Source organism: Nerophis ophidion, linkage group LG22 (assembly GCF_033978795.1).
Source record: "Nerophis ophidion isolate RoL-2023_Sa linkage group LG22, RoL_Noph_v1.0, whole genome shotgun sequence".
Taxonomy (NCBI): domain Eukaryota; kingdom Metazoa; phylum Chordata; class Actinopteri; order Syngnathiformes; family Syngnathidae; genus Nerophis; species Nerophis ophidion.
The window spans coordinates 41,659,136-41,674,287 of NC_084632.1; the positions used below are offsets into that span (position 1 = coordinate 41,659,136).

At 44.2% G+C, this 15,152-nt stretch overlaps 1 protein-coding gene across 4 annotated transcripts in view; it reads left to right on the plus strand.

Annotated features, from left to right (window-relative positions):
• Window positions 1–3,664: 3,664 nt before the first annotated feature.
• atp11b (ATPase phospholipid transporting 11B) overlaps window positions 3,665–15,152 on the plus strand; it is a 121,701-nt gene continuing 110,213 nt past the window's right edge. For 2 of the 4 annotated variants that reach the window (XM_061883858.1, XM_061883859.1), the window contains exon 1: window positions 3,667–3,994. In XM_061883858.1, the coding sequence (XP_061739842.1) occupies window positions 3,968–3,994 (27 nt within the window). In that variant the 5' untranslated portion in view covers window positions 3,667–3,967. Of the gene's footprint in view, window positions 3,995–15,152 lie in introns of all 4 variants that reach the window. The other 2 variants (XR_009803744.1, XR_009803743.1) reach the window with 2 other exon arrangements.

The following is a 15,152-nucleotide window of genomic DNA, read 5'->3' on the forward strand; positions in this document are numbered from 1 at the left end:
TGTCCAGAGTCGAGACCCAGGATGGACCGCTCGTCGGGACCCAGGATGGACCGCCCGCCTGTATCGGTTGGGGACATCTCTACGCTGCTGATCCGCCTCCGCTTGAGATGGTTTCCTGTGGACGGGACTCTCGCTGCCGTCTTGGATCCGCTTTGAACTGAACTCTCGCGGCTGTGTTGGAGCCACTATGGATTGAACTTTCACAGTATCATGTTAGACCCGCTCGACATCCATTGCTTTCGGTCCCCTAGAGGGGGGGGGTTGCCCACATCTGAGGTCCTCTCCAAGGTTTCTCATAGTCAGCATTGTCACTGGCGTCCCACTGGATGTGAATTCTCCCTGCCCACTGGGTGTGAGTTTTCCTTGCCCTTTTGTGGGTTCTTCCGAGGATGTTGTAGTCGTAATGATTTGTGCAGTCCTTTGAGACATTTGTGATTTGGGGCTATATAAATAAACATTGATTGATTGATTGATTGATTGATTGAGACGAGACGTAACAAACGCATGGATAATGATCTCGGCGTCTTTAGTGGACAAAATGGAGCGAATTTTAGCGATATTACAAGGGAGGCCTTGTGGAGGGGGTCCGGTCCGATGACCATGGATGAAGTACTGGCTGTCCAGAGTCGAGACCCAGGATGGACTGCTCGCCTGTGTATCGGTTGGGGACATCTCTACGCTGCTGATCCGCCTCCGCTTGAGATGGTTTCCTGTGGACGGGACTCTCGCTGCTGTCTTGGATCCGCTTTGAACTGAACTCTCGCGGCTGTGTTGGAGCCACTATGGATTGAACTTTCACAGTATCATGTTAGACCCGCTCGACATCCATTGCTTTCGGTCCCCTGGGGGGGGGGGGGGGGGGTTGCCCACATCTGAGGTCCTCTCCAAGGTTTCTCATAATCAGCATTGTCACTGGCGTCCCACAGGGTGTGAGTTTTCCTTGCCCTTTTGTGGGTTCTTCCGAGGATGTTGTAGTCGTAATGATTTGTGCAGTCCTTTGAGACATTTGTGATTTGGGGCTATATAAATAAACATTGATCGATTGATTGATTGATTGAGACGAGACGTAACAAACGCATGGATAATGATCTCGGCGTCTTTAGTGGACAAAACGGAGCGAATTTTAGCGATATTACAAGGGAGGCCTTGTGGAGGGGGTCCGGTCCGATGACCATGGATGAAGTACTGGCTGTCCAGAGTCGAGACCCAGGATGGACCGCTCGTCGGGACCCAGGATGGACCGCTCGCCTGTGTATCGGTTGGGGACATCTCTACGCTGCTGATCCGCCTCCGCTTGAGATGGTTTCCTGTGGACGGGACTCTCGCTGCCGTCTTGGATCCGCTTTGAACTGAACTCTCGCGGCTGTGTTGGAGCCACTATGGATTGAACTTTCACAGTATCATGTTAGACCCGCTCGACATCCATTGCTTTCGGTCCCTTAGAGGGGGGGGGGGGGGGTTGCCCACATCTGAGGTCCTCTCCAAGGTTTCTCATAGTCAGCATTGTCACTGGCGTCCCACTGGATGTGAATTCTCCCTGCCCACTGGGTGTGAGTTTTCCTTGCCCTTTTGTGGGTTCTTCCGAGGATGTTGTAGTCGTAATGATTTGTGCAGTCATTTGAGACATTTGTGATTTGGGGCTATATAAATAAACATTGATTGATTGATTGATTGATTGATTGATTGATTGAGACGAGGCGTAACAAACGCATGGATAATGATCTCGGCGTCTTTAGTGGACAAAACGGAGCGAATTTTAGCGATATTACGGAGATGAAAGAAGGCCGTTTTAGTAACGCTTTTAATGTCTGACTCAAAGGAGAGAGTTGGGTCGAAGATAATACCCAGATTCTTGACCGAGTCGCCTTGTTTTATTATTTGGTTGTCAAATGTTAAAGTTGGATTATTAAATAGAGGTCGGTGTTGTAGAAATGATTGGAAACTCAAGACAGCCATGAAGTGTATGGAAACTTTGGACCACGACTGTATGTGTCTTGGGCTTCACGGTGGCAGAGGGGTTAGTGCGTCTGCCTCACAATACGAAGGTCCTGCAGTCCTGGGTTCAAATCCAGGCTCGGGATCTTTCTGTGTGGAGTTTGCATGTTCTCCCCGTGAATGCGTGGGTTCCCTCCGGGTACTCCGGCTTCCTCCCACCTCCAAAGACATGCACCTGGGGATAGTAGGCCCCTCCCACCTCCAAAGACATGCACCTGGGGATAGGCCCCTCCCACCTCCAAAGACATGCACCTGGGGATAGTAGGCCCCTCCCACCTCCAAAGACATGCACCTGGGGATAGTAGGCCCCTCCCACCTCCAAAGACATGCACCTGGGGATAGGCCCCTCCCACCTCCAAAGACATGCACCTGGGGATAGGCCCCTCCCACCTCCAAAGACATGCACCTGGGGATAGTAGGCCCCTCCCACCTCCAAAGACATGCACCTGGGGATAGGCCCCTCCCACCTCCAAAGACATGCACCTGGGGATAAGCCCCTCCCACCTCCAAAGACATGCACCTGGGGATAGAACCCTCCCACCTCCAAAGACATGCACCTGGGGATAGGCCCCTCCTACCTCCAAAGACATGCACCTAGGGATAGGCCCCTCCCACCTCCAAAGACATGCACCTAGGGATAGGCCCCTCCCACCTCCAAAGACATGCACCTGGGGATAGGCCCCTCCCACCTCCAAAGACATGCACCTGGGAATAGTCCCCTCCCATCTCCAAAGACATGCACCTGGGGGTAGGCCCCTCCCACCTCCAAAGACATGCACCTGGGGATAGGGCCCTCCCACCTCCAAAGACATGCACCTGGGGATAGGCCCCTCCCACCTCCAAAGACATGCACCTGGGGATAGGCCCCTCCCACCTCCAAAGACATGCACCTGGGGATAGGCCCCTCCCACCTCCAAAGACATGCACCTGGGGATAGAACCCTCCTACCTCCAAAGACATGCACCTGGGGATAGGACCCTCCCACCTCCAAAGACATGCACCTGGGGATAGGCCCCTCCCACCTCCAAAGACATGCACCTGGGGATAAGCCCCTCCCACCTCCAAAGACATGCACCTGGGGATAGAACCCTCCCACCTCCAAAGACATGCACCTGGGAATAGTCCCCTCCCATCTCCAAAGACATGCACCTGGGGATAGAACCCTCCCACCTCCAAAGACATGCACCTGGGGATAGAACCCTCCCACCTCCAAAGACATGCACCTGGAGATAGGCCCCTCCCACCTCCAAAGACATGCACCTGGGGATAGGGCCCTCCCACCTCCAAAGACATGCACCTGGGGATAGGCCCCTTCCACTTCCAAAGACATGCACCTGGGGATAGGCCCCTCCCACCTCCAAACACATGCACCTGGGGATAAGTTGATTGGCAACACTAAAATTGGCCCTAGTGTGTGAATGTGAGTGTGAATGTTGTCTGTCTATCTGTGTTGGCCCTGCGATGAGGTGGCGACTTGTCCAGGGTGTACCCCGCCTTCCACCCGATTGTAGCTGAGATAGGCGCCAGCGCCCCCCGCGACCCCAAAAGGGAATAAGCGGTGGGAAATGGATGGATGGATGTGTCTTTTCAGTTACCTGCAGGGGGCGCTGCTGTGCCGCATCCAACACACACACACACACACACACACACACACACACACACACACACACACACACACACACACACACACACACACACACACACACACTGCAGAGATGTAGTGTAGCTCGCTGGGACTTCCTGGCCAGACGCCTGTCACTTTTACGGAGGAGCGTTTGTTTAATATTTCCACAAAATGGGAAGAGCCGCCGGTCATTACCCGGAGGAGGACGCCGTGTGCCCGAGTGTGGTGTAATGCGAGCCGGGAAGAGTTACATTTATGTCCGGGGACGGTGTTATACGGGACTAGCTAGCAGCTAGCAGCTAGCGACTCTTCTGGCTGCTTGCAACGTATTTGTTTGTTTCGGCAAGGATGCTACGATGGATACGACAGCAGCTGGTAAATATGGCAACTTTCTCGCGGCGTTTTCGCCACAATTTGAGTTTAAAGCGGTTTAAGAAAAAGGCGGGCGAACTTTAAAGTTGGACATTTTGGCTAGCTAGCTTTGGCAGCTAACTGTTGTCTAAAGAAATGAGCAAACGGAACAAATTCCAGACTTTAACTTGTTAAACATTCATTCAAATTAAAGACAGCCGGGTGAAAATAAACATTTATACGACGTGGTGAAGTTTGTGGGCATTTCCAGTCGGACAAGTTTGTATTCACTCAACTGTTATGTTTTGACTTTACTATGTCAGTTTTTGAGTTGGTTCGAGTTAACTTTAACAAGTCTTTACATTTGTTCCGTTTCTGCTGCTTTGCTTTTTTCATAGTGTGTTGCAGAAGGAGCAGGAACAAATGTTGGCGCTAGAAATCTTCAAAACGGGGTCCCGGGGACCCCATCAAGTCATAAAATGGGGTCCCACTTTTTTCTAACCGTGTTAAACTAATGATAAATGTACGCATTATCCTGTTATATCCCATTCTATATTGTGTTAATAGGTTGTTATGACGTTCATTCATCCATTTTGTACTGTTTGTCCCTTTTTTCGGGTGGCGGGGGGTTGCTGGAGCCTATCTCAGCTGCATTCGTGCGGACAAGTCGCCACCTCATCGCAGGGCCGACAAACATAGACTGACAACATTCACACTAGGGCCAATTTAGTTTCGGCAATCACCCTTTTAATGAAGTTACTTCATTAATGTATAAATAATACAGGGTGTACACCCGAATGCAGCTGAGATAGGCTCCTGCGCCCCCGAAAGGGACAAGCGGTAGAAAATAGATGGATGAAATACAAACATTCATTCTTGTTTGTCTATCTGTGTTGGCCCTGCGATGGTGTTGACTTGTCCAGGGTGTAAATCGCCTTCTGCCTGAATGCAGCTGAGGTAGGCTCCAGCACCCCCCGCGACCCCGAAAGGGATAAGCGGTAGTAAATGGATGGATGGATTCACTTTCTTCGGTCCTTCATGGTTCTAAACTTTACCGCTGCCGCTAGTTTTTTCTATATTTGTATTTAATACAGTGTTGGCGCTAGAAATTTTCTAAAACGGGGTTCCGGGGACCCCATCGAGTCATAAAATGGGGTCCCACTTTTTTCTAATTGTGTTGAAAACTAATGATAAATGTACGCATTATCCTGTTATCTCACATTTTATATTGTGTTTCGGAAATAGGCTGTTATGAAGTTCATCCATCCATTTCCTACCATTTGTCCCTTTGTTTGGGTCGCTGGAGCCTATCACAGCTGCATTCGGGCGGAAGGCGGCGTACACCCTGGACAAGTCGCCACCTCATCGCAGGGCCGACAAACATAGACTGACAACATTCACACACTAGGGCCAATTTAGTTTCGGCAATCACCCTTTTAATGAAGTTACTTCATTGATGTATAAATAATACAGGGTGTACACCCGAATGCAGCTGAGATAGGCTCCTGCGCCCCCGAAAGGGACAAGCGGTAGAAAATAGATGGATGAAGTACAAACATTCATTCTTGTTTGTCTATCTGTGTTGGCCCTGCAATGGTGTTGACTTGTCCAGGGTGTAAATCGCCTTCTGCCCGAATGCAGCTGAGATAGGCTCCAGCACCCCCCGCGACCCCGAAAGGGATAAGCGGTAGTAAATGGATGGATGGATTCACTTTCTTCGGTCCTTCATGGTTCTAAACTTTACCGCTGCCGCTAGTTTTTTCTATATTTGTATTTAATACAGTGTTGGCGCTAGAAATTTTCTAAAACGGGGTTCCGGGGACCCCATCGAGTCATAAAATGGGGTCCCACTTTTTTCTAATTGTGTTGAAAACTAATGATAAATGTACGCATTATCCTGTTATCTCACATTTTATATTGTGTTTCGGAAATAGGCTGTTATGAAGTTCATCCATCCATTTCCTACCATTTGTCCCTTTGTTTGGGTCGCTGGAGCCTATCACAGCTGCATTCGGGCGGAAGGCGGCGTACACCCTGGACAAGTCGCCACCTCATCGCAGGGCCGACAAACATAGACTGACAACATTCACACACTAGGGCCAATTTAGTTTCGGCAATCACCCTTTTAATGAAGTTACTTCATTGATGTATAAATAATACAGGGTGTACACCCGAATGCAGCTGAGATAGGCTCCTGCGCCCCCGAAAGGGACAAGCGGTAGAAAATAGATGGATGAAGTACAAACATTCATTCTTGTTTGTCTATCTGTGTTGGCCCTGCAATGGTGTTGACTTGTCCAGGGTGTAAATCGCCTTCTGCCCGAATGCAGCTGAGATAGGCTCCAGCACCCCCCGCGACCCCGAAAGGGATAAGCGGTAGTAAATGGATGGATGGATTCACTTTCTTCGGTCCTTCATGGTTCTAAACTTTACCGCTGCCGCTAGTTTTTGCTATATTTGTATTTAATACAGTGTTGGCGCTAGGAATTTTCTAAAACGGGGTTCCAGGGACCCCATCAAGTCATAAAATGGGGTCCCACTTTTTTCTAATTGTGTTGAAAACTAATGATAAATGTACGCATTATCCTGCTATATCACATTCTATATTTTGTGTCGGAAATAGTTTGTTATGAAGTTCATCCATCCATTTCCTATCATTTGTCCCTTTTTTTGGGTCGCTGGAGCCTATCACAGCTGCATTCGGGCGGAAGGCGGCGTACACCCTGGACAAGTCGCCACCTCATCGACTAACATAGACTGACAACATTCACACTAGGGCCAATTTAGTTTCGGCAATCACCCTTTTAATGAAGTTACTGAATTAATGTATAAATAATACAGGGTGTACACCCGAATGCAGCTAAGATAGGCTCCTGTGCCCCCGAAAGGGACAAGCGGTAGAAAATAGATGGATAAAATACAAACATTCATTCTTGTTTGTCTATCTGTGTTGGCCCTGCGATGGTGTTGACTTGTCCAGGGTGTAAATCGCCTTCTGCCCGAATGCAGCTGAGGTAGGCTCCAGCACCCCCCGAGACCCCGAAAGGGATAAGCGGTAGTAAATGGATGGATGGATTCACTTTCTTCGGTCCTTCATGGTTCTAAACTTTACCGCTGCCGCTAGTTTTTGCTATATTTGTATTTAATACAGTGTTGGCGCTAGGAATTTTCTAAAACGGGGTTCCGGGGACCCCATCAAGTCATAAAATGGGGTCCCACTTTTTTCTAATTGTGTTGAAAACTAATGATAAATGTACGCATTATCCTGTTATCTCACATTTTATATTGTGTTTCGGAAATAGGTTGTTATGAAGTTCATCCATCCATTTCCTACCATTTGTCCCTTTGTTTGGGTCGCTGGAGCCTATCACAGCTGCATTCGGGCGGAAGCCGGCGTACACCCTGGACAAGTCGCCACCTCATCGCAGGGCCGACAAACATAGACTGACAACATTCACACACTAGGGCCAATTTAGTTTTGGCAATCACCTTTTAATGAAGTTACTTTAGCTCTTTAAAATTCAAAATTCAACCGAAAAAATGAAGAGAAAAAGTAGCTAATTCGAATCTTTTTGAAAATATGAAAAAAATAATTTATGGAACATCATTAGTAATTTTTCCTGATTAAGATTAATTTTAGAATTTTGATGACATGTTTTAAATAGGTTAAAATCCAATCTGCACTTTGTTAGAATATATAACAAATTGTACCAAGCTATAGTTCTAACAAAGACAAATCATTATTTCTTCGAGATTTTCCAGAACAAAAATTTTAAAAGAAATTCAAAAGACTTTGAAATAAGATTTATATTCGTTTCTAAAGATTTTCCAGATTCGCCAGAATATTTTTGGGGAATTTTAATCACAATAAGTTTGAAGAAATATTTCACAAATATTCTTCGTCGAAAAAACAGAAGCTTAAATGAAGAATTAAAATGTATGTATAATTCTTTACAATAAAAAAATATATATTTGAACATTGATTTAAATTGTCAGGAAAGAAGAGGAAGGAATTGAAAAGGTAAAAAGGTATATGTGTTTAAAAATCCTAAAATCATTTTTAAGGTAGTATTTTTTTCTCAAGAGTCCCATTGCTTTTATGAGCGGTCGAGCGAGTCAAAAGCCGAAAAATCTATTTGTGGCGGCCGTAATTCTTTCGTGGCGGGCCGCCACAAATAAATGAATGTGTGGGAAACCCTGTACCAATCGCACCACTTTGTTGGAAAAGCAGAGGGGTATATTTTAAACCAGGGGGAAAAGGAATTAAACATTAAAAGTCTTTGCTTGCTTTGATGGTTGGCGGCCTCTAATCTGATTCATGCACTTATATTTGAATTCAAGTCACATCTGTATATCATTCACCTCTTGCTCAGCTTCATGTTCATCAGATTGTGCAATGCTTTTTTTTCCTGACCCTACTTTCTCGGGACTTTATGTCCATTAAAACAGTACCTGCCACTTTGTGTTAGGTCAATTAGTTTGAACCCCACCATGCAGCTAAATTGTCTTCATCATTTAGGTTCATTTTAATTAGACTCTTGGTCTGCCGCAAAAGTTTTTCTTACAACTTTATTTGACCTCGTTACGGACTCAGTGTACTTGTCAAATATTTCCAAGCGATGTGAATCCTCATTTAGAGCAATATAGGAAGAGGTTCAATTGAATGAGTCCTAATCGGCGGGAAACTTTTGTTTTGGTAGCCTTGCAGCCAACCAGGCAACTTGTTCCACGTAACGTGTGTGTGGTCCAGTTTAGAGATGTTTTTCATGTTGTACCGTTGTTTTAGAATTTCATGCCAATACCCCCGTTTACACTAAGCCAGGTAAGCTTATCCAGGGTAAATCACGCCTAACCTTATCCGTGTCCACACACAACAATGCCACCGTTTAAGACCCAGGGGATAAGCTGGGTCACTGAAAAGAAAAACAGAGAACAGATCTTCATCTTCTAGAGGTTGTTTGGGACACGAGGGGTTTGTTCCATCTTTCAACTGCGCACTGATGGCGGAGTTAGCGAAGATGCGGGCATGATGCACGCTGCCTGGCCATTTCACAGTCACATCCATAAAGCAATATTTGTAGTCACACACTGCTTGTATCACATCCACGGGAGGAAGGGACCAAGTTTTTCCTTAAATAGGGTCACGGCTGACCAGGACATTTGAAAAGTTCTCTTGCTGTCTGAGATGTGTTGTATCTGAAATAGCTGCAATCACGCGTTTCCTTCACTTAAGGCAGACCTGGGCGAATTAAGGCCTGGGGGCCACATGCGGCCTGTTAAGTATTTCAATCTGGCGCACCAGACATTCCCAATAATTGTTTTAGATCTTTAAGATGGAAAGTGTAGCTTCCGTTATGATGTGCGGTGATGTTTTCAAATGACCGTAAGTCTTGAACCATACAAAGTATTTCAATGGTTGGAATCTGCACTTTTGCATTATACACTAGTTACTATGGTAACTAATTAGTTACTGTGGTAATCTAAGTCACAGCAGCTCAGACGAGGCACCAAGCAGTGTGGGTGGGGAGCGTTTCCACAGTGTCAGCCTGAAATGTGGATATCCGGGACAGACGTGGAAGGAGATTTTCACAACAGAGTTCTAAAGCTTAGTTATTTATTTAGTTGTTTGTCGCGTTTTGCTAAATTGTAAAATATGTCAATCGAGAGGGGGTGTGATGTTCATATGTTGTCAATATTCAGTGTTTTATCCTTCATAGAAAAATGTAAAATTCCATTCTGTTTTTTAAGACAGTCTGTCAAAACGTTTTTAGCATTCAATCAGACATTATTGTGAGGTTTTGTATTAGTGTTCCTAAAAATAGATATACCGGGCCTCAGACACATATATTGCTCTAAATGTGGCCCCTCAGTCCAAATAATTGCCCAGGCCTTACTTAAGCTAATCGTGTATGATTTCCACAAGCGTCTGTACATGTAGAAGTAAGAGAAACACGGGCATGTCTGGATGACTCGCCTGCATCTTTTTTACCTCCGGTTGTTAATAAGCTGGCTGTGGCGCGGTCTTTCTGGCCTAATTTCCTGTGTGGGCGCTGTCTTTCTCGTGTCACTTCCTCTCCAAACTCAGTTTGTAAACGATCAAAGAGTCCATACAGAGCTAAGAGCCGGAGATTCAAGAAATACACGGCGCACTTACCGGTGTAAACATTTTTCCGAGTAGGGGGAGCTTAAACAATGGGTCAGTGTGGCTGAAACGGGACTTGGGGCTGAATAATTTTTCGTTTAAAGGGTTAGACGACTTAGTGTCGACATGGCCTCAGTGTAGTGGCAATCTGGTACCAGAACAGTAACTATTAATATTTATTAATGGATTAAGTCCACTTTTAGCTCAATTTGTATACAAACCCCGTTTCCATATGAGTTGGGAAATTGTGTTAGATGTAAATATAAACGGAATACAATGATTTGCAAATCCTTTTCAACCCATATTCAGTTGTATGCACTACAAAGACAAGATAGTTGATGTTCAAACTCATAAACTTAATTTTTTTTTGCAAATAATAATTAACTTAGAATTACATGGCTGGAACACGTGCCAAAGTAGTTGGGAAAGAACATGTCCACCACTGTGTTACATCACCTTTTAACAACACTCAATAAATGTTTGGAAACTGAGGAAACTAATTGTTGAAGCTTTGTAAGTGGAATTCTTTCCCATTCTTGTTTTATGTAGAGCTTCAGTCGTTCAACAGTCCGGGGTCTTCGCTGTCGTAATTTACGCTTCATAAAGCGCCACACATTTTCGATGGGAGAAAAGTCTGGACTGCAGGTGGGCCAGTAAAGTACCCGCACTCTTTTTTTTTTTTTTTTACGAAGCCACGCTGTTGTAACACTTGTCTTGCTGAAATAAGCAGGGGCGTCCATGATAACGTTGCTTGGATGACAAAATATGTTGCTCCACAACCTGTATGGACCATTCAGCCATAATGGTGCCTTCACAGATGTGTAAGTTACCCATGCCTTGGGCACTAATACACCCCCATACCATCACACATGCTGGCTTTTCAACTTTGCGCCTATAACTGAATGGTTATTTTCCTCTTTGTTCTGGAGGACACCACGTCCTCTGTTTCCAAATATAATTTGAAATGTGGACTCGTCAGACCACAGAACCCCTTTCCACTTTGCATCAGTCCATCTTAGGTGAGCTCGGGCCCAGCCAAGCCGGCGGCGTTTCAGGATATTGTTGATAAATGGGGTTGGCTTTGCATAGTAGAGTTTTAACTCACACTTACAGATGTAGCAACCAACTGTAGTTACTGACAGTGGTTTTATGAAGTGTTCCTGAGCCCATGTGGTGATATCCTTTACAGACTGATGTCGGTTTTTGATGCAGTACGCCTGAGGGATCAAAAGTCCGTAATATCATCACTTGCGTGCAGTGATTTCTCCAGATTCTCTGAACTTTTTGATGATTTTACGGACCGTAGATGGTAAAATCCCTAAATTCCTTGCAATAGCTCGTTGAGAAATGTTGTTCTAAAACTGTTTTGCTTACAAATTGGTGACCCTCACCCCATCTTTGTTTGTGAATTACTTAGCATTTCATGGAAGCTGCTTTTATACCCAATCATGGCACCCACCTGTTCCCAATTAGCCTGCACACCTGTGGGATGTTCCATATAAGTGTTTGAGGAGCATTCCTCAACTTTATCAGTATTTATTGCCACCTTTCCCAACTTCTTTGTCACGTGTTGCTGGCATCAAATTCTGATGTCAATAATTATTTGCAAACATTTTTTTTTTATCAGTTTGAACATCAAATATGTTGTTTTTGTAGCATATTCAACTGAATATGGGTTGAAAAGGATTTGCAAATCATTGTATTCTGTTTATATTTACATCTAACACAATTTCCCAACTTATATGGAAACAGGGTTTGTATTAGTGTTCCTAAAAATAGATTTACCCGCCCTCAGACACATTTATTGCTCTAAACGTAACCCCCCAGTCCAAATAATTGCCCAAGCCTTACTTAAGGTATTCATGTGTGACTTCCACAAGCGTCTGTACATGTAGAAGTAAGAGAAACACGGGCATGTCTGGATGACTCGCCTGCATCTTTTTACCTCCGGTTGTTATGAAACTGGCTGTGGCGCGGTCTTTCTGGCCTAATTTCCTGTGTGGGCGCGGTCTTCCCCGTGTCACTTCTTCTCCAAACTCAGTTTGTAAACGATCAATGAGTCCATGCAGAGCTAAGAGCCGGAGATTCAAGAAATACACGGCGCGCTTACCGGTGTAAAAATTGGTCCAAGGAGGGGGAGCTTAAACGATGGTTTAGTGTGGCTGAAACGGAGCCTGGGGCTGAATAATTTTTTGTTTAAGGAGTTAGACCAGGGGTCGGGAACCTTTTTGGCTGAGAGAGCCATACAAGCCAAATATTTTTAAAAGTATTTCCGTTAGAGCCACATTTTTTTTTTTAACACTGAATACAACCATATGAGTGCATTTTTAAGAAAGACCAACATTTTTCGAGTATAATAACTGTCTTATTATTTTTAATAACATTGTTATTCTGAGGCTAACTAAAAATAAATAAAATACTTCTTACCATTAATGCGACTTCTTGAACAGGTGCGGTAGAAACCGGATGGATGGATGAAAATGCATGAGAATGTTTTATATTTTGAACATAATATTGACACTGTATTTACCAGCGGAATTATTCATTACTTATCGTGTTAAGCAATGTCAGCTAAGATTTATCCGAGAGCCAGGTGCAGTCATCAAAAGAGCCACATCTGGCTCTAGAGCCATAGGTTCCCTACCCCTGGGTTAGACCAATGTTTTTCAACCTTTTTTGAGCCAAGGCACATTTTTTTCCTAAAAAAAATACGGAGGCACACCACAAGCAGAAAAGGCTAAAAATGAAACTCCAGCAGGTTGCCTTATTTTGAGTTTATTGTTGTTTCCAGTGTGTTATGCCTTAGGTCCTGTCTTGCGCTGTTATTTTGGTGACATTTCCTGTTTTGTTGGTGTTCTCCTGTTGCAGCTTCACACCTTCCTTTGAGTGCTATTGCCCTCACCTGCTTTGTTTTCGCAATCAAAACTATTTAAGTTGTGCGTAGGCCATTTTTCTTTGTGGGGACATTGTTGATTGTCATTTCAAGTACGGATGTACTTTGCGGACGCCGTCTTTGCTCCACACGCTGTAAGTTTTTGCTGTCGTCCAGCATTCTGTTTTTGTTGACTTTGTAGCCACTTCAGTTTTACTTTTGTTTTACATAGCCATACCTATGCTTCAGTGCCTTTTCCTCGCGGGACTTGCCTTTTTGTTCATTTTTGGTTTAAGCGCTACATACCTTTTTAACCTGCACGCTGTCTCCCGCTGTGCTCTGCATAATGGGATCACAACAAACCATCCTTGACGCGTTCCGACAACACAATGAACTATCTGCTGCCACCTACTTATATGGAGTATTACAAGATATATTTGACCAATTAGGGGAAGTTGCATAGTTTCCCGCGGTACACAGTGGTTGAAAATCACTGGGTTAGACGACTTAGTGTAGACATGGCCTCAGTGTATTGGCAATCTGGTACCAGAACAGTCATTATTAATATTTATTAATGGACTAAGTCCACTTTTAGCTCAATTTGTATATATTAGTTATAATTGAATGTTATCAATAGTACCGTATTTTCCGGACTTTAGGGTGCACCGAATTTTAAGGCGCATTGCCGATAAGCGGGTCTATTCAGGTCTGTTTTCATACACAAGGCGCATTAAGGTAGTCATATTCAGAGGTGGGTAGTAACGCGCTACATTTACTCCGTTACATCTACTTGAGTAACTTTTGGGATAAATTGTACTTCTACGAGTAGTTTTTATGCAACATACTTTTACTTTTACTTGAGTATATTTATAGAGAAGAAACGCTACTTTTACTCCGCTCCATTTATCTGCAATCAGGTCGCTACTTGCTACTTTTTTTTATCGATCTGTTAATGCACGCTTTGTTTGTTTTGATTTTGTCAGACACGCATTCAAAGTAGGAACTACGCATGCCTGCGTTTCACCAATCAAATGCAGTCACTGGTGACGTTGGACCAATCAAACAGAGCCAGGTGGTCACGTGACCGTCACACGTAGAACCCAACATGTTGAAAAACTTATTGGGGTGTTACCATTTAGTGGTCAACTGTACAGAATATTTACTGTACTGTGCAATCTACTAATACAAGTTTCAATCAATCAACCAATCAATCAAAAGTGTAAAGGAAAAAAGACACTTTTTATTTCAACCGTACTTCCCGTCAAAAGCCTAAAGACTGATCGCACAGTTCCTGTCTTCACAATAAAAGTGCCGCTCCATCGCGCCTGCGCTAACAAAATAAGAGTCTCCGAAACCCAGCACAAACAAACTAGCAAGCTACAGAGTTTGCCGCCAATGTATTTCTTGTAAAGTGTATAAAAACGAATATGGAAGCCGGACAAATAAAATGCCAAAAACCAACGACGTTCATGATGTATTAGACAAGAAGGAGGAACTTTTTTTCTCCTCCATTTGAAAACATGGACGTTATCAGCACTATATGTCTGATTCCAATCAATGCAAGTCATCAGAATCAGGTAATACACCAACTTATATTCCTGTCTTCATGAAAGATAGGAATCTATGTGTTAAACATGCATGTATATTCATTAAAACACCATTCCAGGAAAACTGGAATGTGGTTTGGAACTTGGGAAAGTGTTAGTTGGAATGTCCAGGATTAGTGGAATGTGTTATCGTTAGAATGGTTTAAATAGGTCGATAAATGTGGGAATTGTGCAACTTGGAAAAATGTCCCATTCATTTCAATAGGAACTTCCTACAAATTTGGGGGAAAAACTGGATTTTTTTTAAAATGATTAATTATTGATTGGCATGAATGTCTGAAATGAGCTGAATTGGTTGGTGTTAGAATTGTTAATATTGGGCAAGAAATGTTGAAGTTGGAAATGATATATGGGAATTTCGGGGAAAATCTGGAATTTTTTTGAACTTGGAAAAAAAGTAGTTTGAATTTCCAGAATGGTGGAATGTGTTGGAGGTCCATCCATCCATCCATTTTCTACCGCTTATTCCCTTTTGGTGCCTATCTCAGTTACAATCGGTTGGAAGGCAGTGTACACCCTGGACAAGTTGCCACCTCATCGCAGTGTTGGAGGTGGAATGGT